Below are 12,179 nucleotides of genomic sequence, written 5' to 3' on the forward strand. Positions count from 1 at the left end.
AAGGCAACAAAGCCAATTGCCTAGGCCATGGTTTTCAACTGCTTTTCTGTGCACTTTCCCGGTGCCGGCAGAAACTAGCACCTACCTTTGGGTAGGCGCTAGTTTCTTAAAGTAAAATGTGCGGCTACCTTTGGGTAGGCGCTAATTTCTTAAAGTAAAATGTGCAGCTTGGCTGCACTGTACTGTGTCGGCCTGCAACTCTCTTCTGGAGACACACCTTGCCAGTTGGATGTTTAGGATATCCATAAAGAATATGCATGAGTGAGATTTGCATACCATGGGTCTCCAATGTATGCAGATCTATCTTATGTATATTCATTGGGACAATCATGAAAACCTGACTGGATAAGTGTGCCTCCAGGAGAGGGTTGGGAAACGCTGCCCTAGGCAGTTGACTTTGTTTCAATCAGGGACTGTGACTGTGCATATGATAGACTTGCATGCAACTGTGTCAATCATGCAAATTTCTCATGCATATTCATTAGGAGATATCTGGGAAAACTCAACTAGCTAGGAGGAACTCCAAGACATGGTTGAAAACCCCTGTACTAGGATCATATAGTGAGATTAGTGTAAGTGGTGGGATTAGAATCTTGAGTATGCAGGTATCATGGCTCTCGGCACAGGGAGATTAGTGTCAGTAGTAGGATGGGCAATTTAGGCCTGTAGCAGGGCTGGTGCAAGGGTATTATGTGCCTTGGGTCTCCCTCCCCTACTCCTTTCCTCCTCCTCTGCCCCCTTATATCTACCAGCAGCAGCTCCAGCTTTTGCTTTCTTTCCTCATTGCCAGCATTTTCTCTCTGCCTTGCTCATCCACCTAGCACCCTCTGTCTTCACCCTGCCAGTTGCTCAGCGCTTTTTTCCCAACTGTTTAAACCCCATGCTCATTCAGAGCGAATGTGTGCTTTCTTTTACTCTGCACCCATTCGACAGTGGCACATGCTCCTGCGTTCACCACCCCACACTTACCCAGCATTGACTTCCCTCCCCCTTTCCCTCTTAATGCAACAGCTTCTGCCCTCTCCTGCATTCTCTGGCTGCTAGGGGGATGGGCTCTGCCAGCAGCCTCTGGTCTCTTCCTGTTTCTTCCCCCTACTGGTCATCTAGTAACCTGGTAGAAGATTTTAGAAAAAGTGTAATTGCCCCATTCAGTCTGTGCTGTTATTGCAGTCTACATTGCTAAGGATATATCCCAGTCACCAGCCATGAACATAAGAACATAAGAAAATGCCATACTGGGTCAGACCAAGGGTCCATCAAGCCCAGCATCCTGTTTCCAACAGTGGCCAATCCAGGCCACAAGAACCTGGCAAGTACCCATGGAAGCTTATCTGCTTGTAGGATATTGCTTTTTATCCTGGATGAGGCAGAATAGACATTTTATTTAAAAAAAAGTCCTTTTTAGTTCCCAGGCAAACCTACAAATTCCCACACCCACCCTCCTTCCCTTCTCACCTCTAAACCATGCAGCAATTCAAGCAGCCACCAAAACCAGTGAGGCTGCCGTCTGAACATTTAGCTATCTAGGTCTGCGAGGCCCTGCTGGATGGTGTAGTAACATATGCATTGTAAATACATGACAGCAGATACAAACCAAATAGCACATCCAATCTGCACAGCAAAGTGTTTAGGGATGTAATTGCTGTTCTGTGCAGGTTACCCTTGTGTAGAAACTGACCAGGGTTACCCCAGTGCTTCACTTCTGTCCTCTTGCCAGAAGGAATCTTCTGTGTTTTTCCTATGCCCTTTTGAATAATTTTTTTTTTTTGGTTCTTCACCACTTCAGGGAGGGCATTTCAGGCATCTGCCACCCTTTCCAAGAAAAAATATGTTCTCGTGCTTTTCGGTCTACTATCATGATAGTTCTACAGCTTCCTTTCCCTGGAAGAGATGTCTTTGCAGTTTTAATACCTTTCCACTTTGATGGTGGGAGGGGAATTGGATTTGGATGACAGCCAATGCTGGGCCCTGAGTTTGCAGTCCGGGGTACTGATGCACACAGACACATTGGGGATAAAGCTTGGGTCTGCCTCTGTGGCCAAGTTCCTAAGCAAAGCACGTTGAAGCGGCATTGTCTGAATTAAGAAGGCTGCTCACACCATAAAAATGTTAGCAGTAATTTTGTTATGGGTTTGATAGTTTGGTTTTGTTTGTAAATATTACTACCTTTTTAATATAAGCCTGTCGTGTCTCCCTGTCTCTTCTCTAGAGAGTATATATTTAGGTTCTTAAGTCTCATCTGATAGGGCCTTTTTGTGCAAATGCCATACTATTTTAATTGCTTTTCCCTGGACTTCTTTGTTATCTCACCTTTTTTTTTTTTTTTTTTTTAATTTTATATAATTTCACTAAATTCCATAAAACATAACTTGCTAAACAAGACTAGCTAGGGTTTCCAATATAGCAACAAAAGCATTCAATTGACCCATTCAGGAATTCCAGTAAAACAAATTAAAGAAATCCTGTATTAGGGTTACTGTATTGTGGGATATGGCCCACAATACTGTATAGTAGAGGGGAGGAGAAATTAGAAAGGGAAAAAACCCTCTCACCTTCTTGAGATGGGACATTATCTCCTCCTCCTTTTTCTTGCAGCCTAACTCATTCTGGCCTTGGTCATCACCTTGCGCCACTGCTTCGCTACCTTCAGATCATCGCACTATTGCCCCAAGGTTTTCCCAGTGCACGCATATCAGTCTCTCACCCCCTATTATGCACAGTTCCTTTGGCCTTTCTATACCCCAAATGCATGAGACTTTTCATTCTTTGCAGATCTTAATGCCATTTACAAAAAGCCAACGTTACCTTCTAACAAGGTCAATCTGCTGGCACTGCCCCAGTTGGCTTCTGGAGAATTGTAGCCTGTTACCAGCCTTGGTGCCCCCTTGACCTTCAGTGTTGCTTGCTCATGCTTTCTCTTTTCCTGTCCCTTGTTTTTTACCTTATTACTTACTGAAAGGTACCGAATGCTGATGGGGGGAGGAGAGACAGACTTGCTCCCCTCTTCTCTCTCTCCTGGTGACCTGCAGACTTCCCGGCACACTGATTGGGAACCTCGGTTGTTGCAGGATCTTGAGATCCATAGCTCTTCTGAAGAAAGCATGCCATCAGCTGTTCTGGAAGCGACCCACCCTGTGCTTGGGCCGCAATCACTCTCTTCTTTGTCCTTCCCATGGCAGCAAGTCACCCAGTGCCTTGGGTACAAACTTATAGCTTCATTTACTAAGCTGCAATAAGCTATTATCGCATGTAACATGCTGTTTATTTCAGCAGTATTTTGATCAAAAATCTGTTCCCCCATAGAAAATAGATTTTATACATGCAAAGCAGCTACTAATGCATGCAAACCAGCTAATTCATAGGTAATCCTATGCAAATAAAATTACAAGGCTAGCCACAGCTGCATTATTTTCCAAATAGCACAAACTTAGTTGTCGCTAACTGTTCCCTAGAGCAACTGGATGTTAACACATGTCTCAATACTCTGGGGCTATTTATAGAGAGACACCATCCAAAAATAACCTACCCTCCTAAAGTGCCAACATGTCCCCTGGGGGTCTGCTTCTCCTTCCAGCGGCAGGATTTGTTTTTGTTTTGTTTTGCTTTACCTCCCTCCCCCTCTGTACCCCAGATATGCTAGACCAGTGGCTGTGAAACCTGTCCTCTGGGACCTTTAGCTAGTCAGGTTTTCAGGATATCTTCCACGAATATGCATGAGATGGATTTGCATGCATTGTCGCCATTGCATGCAAATTTATCTCATGCATATTCATGTAAGATATCCTGAAAACCTGACTGGCTGAGGGTCCTAGAGGACAGGTTTGGGAAGCACTGCACAGGGCAATTGCATAGTTGCCCTGGTGGTTACAAAGGCCATAAGCTGAGGTAATAGTAACTCGACTGTGAAAGAATTTAAGAATTCTGTGACAGAGGAAGAAGATGAGAACAGGGGATTTGGGGTCCATTTCAGTTTTTGGTTTTTTATCACTTGTATGCTGTCTTTTAGTTTTGGCTATTTTTTTGCTCTTTTTGTATGTTTCACATGCTTTAAATAGTTAAAATAAAAGGGAAGGAGGATTACTTGGTCTTGTTACAGAAACCATATGGTCAGTCTGGAACAGAAGAAGGTTAAAAGGGGGAAACTGATCTGCAGTATGGAGCTATATCAAGGTCCCAAGAAACTAAGGCGAGATTAACGGCGATGCAGTTATAACAGGAGATTACTATCGGGCCAATCCTGTATCGTGCGGTAGGAAGAGCTGCGTTAGTGCCTACGGCACCCGCAGTTACCGCCCGCACAGAGCAGCTCACCTACCGCGCGATCCTGAAGCCTAATTATATGTAAATGTAAGCCGCGTCCGAAAAGCCTTAGTCCCGCGCAAACCAGGATACTGGATAGAGCGCCTATACAGGATCCTGGGTGCGCGGGCCTAAGGCTTCACGCCACGCTGGTATCTGTCATTTCAAATGTCATTTGAAATGACAGATACCAGGAAGCAACGGCGGCGACAGCGCAGAAGCAACGGCGAAAGGACTTTTCAGTGTCCCCCCTCCTCTCGGAGCAGGGCGCGAAAAGCTGCCTTGCTCCGGGAGGAAGGGGGACACTGACAGCGACGAAGCTTTCCCCCAGCCCGGACACCGGCGAAGCCAGAAGACAGCGGCGGAGAAACGGCGAAAACGACTGTCAGTGTCCCCCCTCCTCTCGGAGCAGGGCGCGAAAAGCCCGCCTTGCTCCGGGAGGAGGGGGGACACTGACAGCGGCAAAACTTTCCCCCAGCCCGGACACCGGCAAAACTACAATTTTGCAGCCATGAGCCACGAGCAGGAAGGCGAAGATCTGGCTCCGATAGCTCCTCCCGACAAGATGGCCGCCTGCACGGGGAAAGAGTACAATTGGCCGCTCAAGACGTGATGTCGTGACGTCACGGTCTTCAGCGGCCAATTGCACGCTTTCCCCGTGCAGGCGGCCATCTTGTCGGGAGGAGCTAAGGCAGGCCAGATCGTGTTCGTGCTCGTGGCTGCAAAAAAGTAAGTTTTTTGCCGGTGTCCAGGCTGGGGGAAAGTTTTGCCGCTGTCAGTGTCCCCCCTCCTCCCGGAGCAAGGCGGCTTTTCCGCCCTGCTCCGAGAGGAGGGGGGACACTGACAGTCGTTTCGCCGTTTCTCCATCGCTGCTTGTGCGCTGTCAGTGTCCCCCCTCCTCCCGGAGCAAGGTGGCTTTCGCGCCCTGCTCCGAGAGGAGGGGGGACACTGACAGTCGTTTCGCCGTTTTCTCCGCCGCTATCTTCTGGCTTCGCCGGTGTCCGGGCTGGGGGAAAGCTTCGCCGCTGTCAGTGTCCCCCCTCCTCCCGGAGCAAGGCGGCTTTTCGCGCCCTGCTCCGGGAGGGGGGAGAAGAGACAAGCGGCGAAACAACTTACTTGCACGGGGGAAAGCGGTCTCCGTGGCAGCCCCAGTCCTCTCCCCTCCTCCCGAAGCCAAAAAAAAAAAAAAGCTTTTTTTTTTGGCTTCGGGAGCAGGGGAGAGGACTGGGGCTGCCACGGAGACCGGCACCCATGATCGCGGCCGGGGCAGGTGAGCGGGGGCGGGGGGAAAGCTTGCCACCTACCCTGACCCCTGCCTCTACCGCCTGGGTCAGGGTAGGCGGTAAGTTTGCAGGTTAAACGCGCGACAAAGCGGCAGGGAAAGGTAGCGTTAGTCGGGGCGCGGGTTACGGGATGCTAGGGGAATAGCTAATTCGCTCGTTTGCATGCAATATCGCGCTAATTCGCTCGTTTGCATGCAATATACATGCCGCGGGCGGAAGGGGTTACCCGGGGAATTTAGGACGCGGTAGGAGTAGGTTAAAGGGGATTCGGGATCGCAGGAAGGGCTAACGCGGCCGGAACGTGAGTTAAAAGCGGCTTAGGAGCAGGGTAAACGCAGCCGCACTTTACAGGATTGGCCCGTATGTTCTTAGCTTGGGCAGCAGGCTGAGTTGGCCACACTTCCCAGTTTAGGACACAAATGCGCATTCTCCTGCAGGTGGCCAGGCATGTACTGATGGTAGTCGGGGGAGAGAGACCCTTAGTTACAGCAGTTTAGGGTGGGGGCAACCAAAGAGACTGGGTGGGCCAAACGTTTATCTGCAGATATCTGTGGGACTGTTCTCTTTAAGTGACATGAGGTGTCTGTGGTATTGGAGGGGGGGAAAGGAATGGCAGTAATGCTGTGTGATCAGGGGACAGAGCTTGGGGTTCTTGTACCTCTCTAGCTGCATTCTGTGGGCAGAAAGGCGCTCTCGGCGGCTGTTCTGTCCCTTGTAGCTCTCTTGTGTTTTTAGCCCTTCCTTCATCTTTTTGATCTTGCCTCTTTTCAACTGCTTCCGTCCCCATCTCTAATGCGGGTCCTTTATTTTTCACTTCCCTTACCCTTTTTTTTTTTTTTCCCATTCGTGTCTGCTTTCTTTCCTCTCTTGTACATACCCTATCAGCGTCTTCATTTTAGCCTCTGCCCAAGCGTCTAATTGTGCCTTGTAATATGACTGCAGTCTGGTGGCCTACTGACTAGGGACAAGTGCCGTAGGTTCCCTTACACGCCACATAGCTGGGAAATGCATATCTCCCCCCAGTGCGTGAGGGAAGCTTGTACTGCAGCAGCTCATGCTGTGCGGTAATCTCACCCTGTCATTGTAGATCTTTAAGTAAAATGTTTGGGTGTAAGAAATGTGAGATCACCGTGAGATATGAACAGGTAAAAGTGCTGGATTATAAGATGATTGGGTAAACGATAGGTGAAGAGAGATTTCTCTGTGCTGGTGGTGTCTGCCCCAACAACCACAGATGAGTTAATCGTCTGAGGTCAGGGTTCCTTTACCCTGTCTGGCACGTGCACAGGAGAATCTGAAGGTCACTGATTAATCAGTCTATTTGCTTTTTTTATAAACCATTTTTAAAGCCAATCTGCAGAATTACTGGTGTACCTCTGATAAATTCCTGCTTAACTTTTGAGGTAAATCAAGGCGAGAAGGGCTGACTTCTAATAAGCCTAAATCCATCTTTTTAACATTGCCCCCTCCCCACCGCCACACACCTACATATGCGCTTATTCTGCAGGTCTGCAGCACTAGACTGTAGCACTACACAGGGTGCTCCAAGATCCTCCCTCTGGTGGCAGAGAGGTGTCTCCAGTTTGACTGAACAGGCCAATGTTGTGCCGGATGTGTCTACATAAAATATGACCCTTCCAAATTACTGTGCTTGCATGCTTCTTCTTTTCACTTCCTTGGGAGTGTTTAGCACTGGCATGCCTGGCAGGGAATAATTTACTGCTTGTCCAGCTGTTGGTCCATGAATTGGTTTCCCCTCTCCCCCTCACCTCTCAGTTCTAAGACTTACACAGGTTGAGGTTATTGAAAGGATTATCAGCCCTAAAGATCCCTTCAGAATGATTTGGGAAGAGGCAGATTTGTGTCTTACCGGTTCAGAAATCCTGTGCATAAATGCTATTTTTCCTTAATGTTTGCAGTCTGTTCTTGCACAGAGAAAATATTAAACTAAGGGCAGGGTGTGCCGAGATTTTTTTTTTTTTTTTTTTTCCTTGTCTTGACCTTATCCATCTGAGAAGGGGCATTGCTGGGACCGAAGAGATGATCTTGTAAAGCACAGTTAATACAGATTTTTCTCTTCCTCCTTTCTTTTTCTGTCTGATCCCTTTTGCCAGCTTGTGCTTTGTTGTCTGGCGCTTGGTTCTGCTGAGTGGCCACTTGTTCCCTCCTCTCCCCACCCCTCTCACCATGTTTACAGCATTCAGTGTGTGTGCAGCATAGGGTGGGAGGAGATGGTTATCTGACTTGCCTGGTTTGTGCTCCCTGATGGTGGCAAACACACAGCTGCTAACGCACAAGGAGACGTTTAAGTGGGGCTGAGTGGCTGGGCAGCAGTAGCTTTCCAGTAATACTTTCTCTGTTTGATATATATTAAGGAAAAATAGCATTTATGCACAGGATTTCTGATATATATAGTTTGATATATATATCAAACAGAAAGTGTGTGTGTATGTATGTATATATATATATGTATGTGTGTGTGTGTATATATATATATATATATATATATATATATATATATATATATATATATATATATATATATATATATTAGTAAATGTGTTTAGCTTCCTGTATCCAGGGTACCTCAGTCCTGTCATGCAGCTCCCTCGGATATTCAAGTACGAAGGGTTCTCTCCCCGTCATCTCACATACACAGCTCTTTTAAAGCTCTTCATTTGTGTCCTGCATTACCCCTTGATATTCTGGTACAGACAGAGAACCCCCCTACATCCCACTCACACAATGTTTGTGGAAGATCAATTGAGGCTACTCAGGAAGAATTGTGTGTTGAATATAATTTCCTTATCCTATTTTTGTTTTTCCCCTCTCCTTGCAGATAAAGCCTCTACAGAGCATGGGCAGTATGGCATCCCTACTCCAGGGCCATTATTTAAAGAAGTTTGGCAAGTGAGTCTGCGGCCCAAGGGACTAGGGCAGGCCAAGAATTTGGTGGGGGTCTACCGGCTCTGCCTCACGGCCAAGACCATCAACTTTGTGAAGTTGAACTCTGATGTAGCAGCTGTGGTCCTCCCAGCTCATGAACATTCGGAGGTGTGGCCACTCAGAAAAACTACTTTTTTATTGAAGTGGGCCCGCTCAGCGGTGACAGGACCTGGCGAGTTCTGGATGCAAGTGGAGGACTCTGTGGTAGCCCAGAATATGCATGAGACAGTCCTGGAGGCCATGAAGGCGTTAAGTGAGGAGTTCAGACTGCGTAGTAAAAGCCAGTCGCTCACCTCTAACCCTATCTCTGTGCCACCCCGCCGCCACCATACTAACCCACCCCCCAGTCAGGTGGGTTTTTCCCGAAGGTCCCGGGCAGCGACTGATGTCCCCAGTGCATCACCAGCACCCAAGCATGACTTCCAAAGGGTGAATATGGCCACTGAAGAGAGTGATGGATCCAGACTAGCCTCTGAGGAGGGGAGTTCAGCCAGTTCTACACCTACCCTTTGTGCTAAGTCACTGAAGGGCAATGGGAGCACCAAGATTCATCCTCTTCTGAGCCATATCAAATGTACTCCAGTGCCTTCAAATTCTTTGACCTCCCTGCCCAGTCCAGTCAGGACTAGCAGTCTTGGTCCAGATTGCATCTACACCCAAACATCGAGCACTTCTGTTTCCGAGTCCCCCAATGACTACAGCTTCATATCCTCAGACGAGTGTGGATCCAGCCCCAGTGACTACTCCAGGGCCTCTTTTGATCCAATGAGCTACCTGCCTTCATCCTTGGAGGACAGTAACCTCAACTACATTACTATGGCCATACGAGGCTCTCTCTCTCAGGAAGGACAGTGTCATAGGCGGTTGTCCAAGTGGGCTTCTGGCAAAGATGGTAAAACCGATCGAAACCTGAATAAACAGGCATCCTTAGGGAAGGCAACATCAAACATGCCTCGGAGACAGAATAGTGAAGAGTACACTATGATGGTGCGGACACCAAGCAGAGAATCCTTCACCACACCTGTAAAAATAGGGGGATCATCTTACCCGGACACTGTGGATATGGGTCATGGGGAGGTTCAGCAAGAGACTGGCAAGATGGGCCTCACAGATAATGGCTACATGACCATGCTGCCGGGCGTCTTGCCTGTTGGTCAGGGCAAGAGTGACGACTATATGCCAATGACACCCAACAGTGTGTCTCCTCCCCGGCACATTGAAGGTGCCAGGTCAGAGGTCAGCGGCTACATGGTGATGTCACCTAATGGGAGCTGCTCCCCAGACAACATTGCCTACCGCCGCAGCTGGGCTCATGGGGACAAGTTCTCCGTGGGCAGCAATGACAGCAAGATGTCAGGTAGTGACTATATGAATATGTCTCCTCAAAGCCGATCAGCATCCAGCACCCCGCCTGATACCAGTCCTCACCTGGCAGATGATCCTCCTAAGATGGTCTATTCCTATTACTCTTTGCCGCGCTCTTACAAACATGCTTCGATTGAGACAATGGTATCCAACCCATCTACCTGCTCCTCCAGCCATGTCTCCTGCTCTTCATCAACTAGTAGTGAGAGCTTGGATGACCCTGGCCACCACAACCACCACAGCCAGATACAGCATGGTCTTGCCCAGCAGGGTGAAACCAAGTATGGGAAGCCTCGCCGGCCAGTCAGCCTCTTCATTGATGTCTCTAAAGCTAACACACTTCCCAAAGTCCGGGAGAGCCCATTGCCTCCAGAACCGAAGAGCCCAGGGGAGTATGTTAGTATTGCATTCAAGGCAGCGGCTCCTGGGCGAACTCTTCTACGGCCTGTCTCCTGTATAGGAACTGAATATATGAATATGGATTTGGGCCTACCCACCGGCTCTCAGATTCATGGAAGAACAATAGTGGACTGCAAGCCACAGAGGAAACCCTGCGAGGACATGACTGAGGAATGCTTGTGTGCAGAGGACGTAGACCCCTGCCTTACCCTGATGAAATCGCCCACATTGAGTGACTACACAGAGATGGCTTTCAGTGCAGGGGCTGAGACCCCCAAGTCCTCTTCCCCTAAAGAACCAGAGACCAACCTGATAGAGCACCTGGGTCCCCTTTCTGCCCAGAGGCTCAGCCCCAACCCCAGCCAGGGGCCAAAATTAATCCGGGTGGACCCTCAGAGCCGGAGGCGCCATTGCTCGGAGACCTTTCTGTCTGTGCCTGCAGGTGCTGTTGCTCCCATTTCATTGCCCTTCGCTGACCATGCCAAACGCCACAGCTCTGCTTCCTTTGAGAATGTCTGGTCGAAGGCTGAGCCTGGTACCATAGTCACGGTGGCAAACGAACGACTGGGAAGCCTCCCCCACCATGACCCCGCAGCCATGGAGCATGGCTTAAACTATATAGACTTGGATTTGGCCAAGGAAGGTCCCCCTGTGCAATCGAGGGTCCAACTTCACAGCAGCACCTGTGGAACTGTCGGTCTCAACTCCTATGCCAGCATCGATTTCAACAAGTCAGAGGAACTCCGCAGCCAGAAGAGTAGCAAGGATGGTACAGGTAGCTCTTTTTTGCTTTCTTTGGGTTTGCTGATAGGACTGGGGGAGTTTCAATACTTGAATGGGAGGATTGGATGCAACAAGAGGAAAAGGGATAGGCTTAGTTCAGTTATTTTTCTCTGAGCCAGTGCTGTACCAACATGGTGTTAGGGGAGGGGCACTGCTCTCTGAGCCAGCACCGTCCCAGTCACTCTTATGGAAAATAGTAACTGATTTAAATATTGGGCTATTTCTACACATAGCTGAATCAGGGACATGGAAAGATATCTGTGCTGTGTTCATGTTTTTAACTGTAGAAGTCATTAAGCAGGATGAATTTTATAAACAGTGATTACCTCTTCAGGAAGTGGGTCCATTTTGCCATGGTTGCCAGCTGAATACTCTCCAGCACCATGGCTTTAATGGGACCCACCAGCAGGGGAGGGGATTTGATTGGAACATGGCCCAGGGCAGAGAAGTCTCTCTCTTGTTTAAACAAAGCGCTGTAATCCTGTTTTGCTAACTCGGCACGGTGACTTGGCTGGCACACTCTCTGAGTCCAGGAGGAGTGCTCTAGTCTAGACACTGTTAAGGGAGAAGTCTGTGATTTAAGGATATGGGTTGTCCAGGCTTAGGTCTGTTCCACACCCCTAGTAGTATAGCCTTATATTTTTCATAGTCTTTGAGCTCGTTGAGGAATGAGTGAGACTCCCTTGTATTTTTGGTGCCTCTGGCTGCCCCGTTTCTTCTCTGCGACTCTTGTATCTCCCGGTTATTGTGCCTGTTTTCCTTTCTCCTGCTCCTCTCTAGCCATTCCCATACCTGTGGAGATGTTAGCATGCTGTATGACAGGGTTGGGTAGGTCAGTAGACTTTGCCTCCCAAGGATCAGGGTGATTTCCAGTAGGCCAGTGTCACAGAACGGAGTCCCTGTCTCTAGCAAGGTTAGAAGGGGCCTGACCCAGGTAGTTTTTCGAAGCTGTCTCCTGCAGGGAATAGATTTGGAGTCTTCATGGTTATTTAGCAGCGTAGAATCGAAATAAAAGGGGAGCAATCATTATAAAGCAAAGGCAGCCATGATGAAAAACAAAAACCATCATAAATCCTAAGCCTGACGGTGTATCTGCTATGTGGA

At 48.5% G+C, this 12,179-nt stretch overlaps 1 protein-coding gene across 1 annotated transcript in view; it reads left to right on the forward strand.

The window, feature by feature from the left end:
- Positions 1–12,179, forward strand: part of LOC115077979 (insulin receptor substrate 1-B-like) — a 37,624-nt gene that overhangs the window by 3,681 nt on the left and 21,764 nt on the right. The window contains 1 exon segment of the mRNA XM_029580477.1: positions 8,422–11,067. Coding sequence (XP_029436337.1) covers positions 8,422–11,067 — 2,646 coding nt within the window.

Source organism: Rhinatrema bivittatum, chromosome 16 (assembly GCF_901001135.1).
Source record: "Rhinatrema bivittatum chromosome 16, aRhiBiv1.1, whole genome shotgun sequence".
NCBI classification, from domain to species: Eukaryota; Metazoa; Chordata; class Amphibia; order Gymnophiona; family Rhinatrematidae; genus Rhinatrema; species Rhinatrema bivittatum.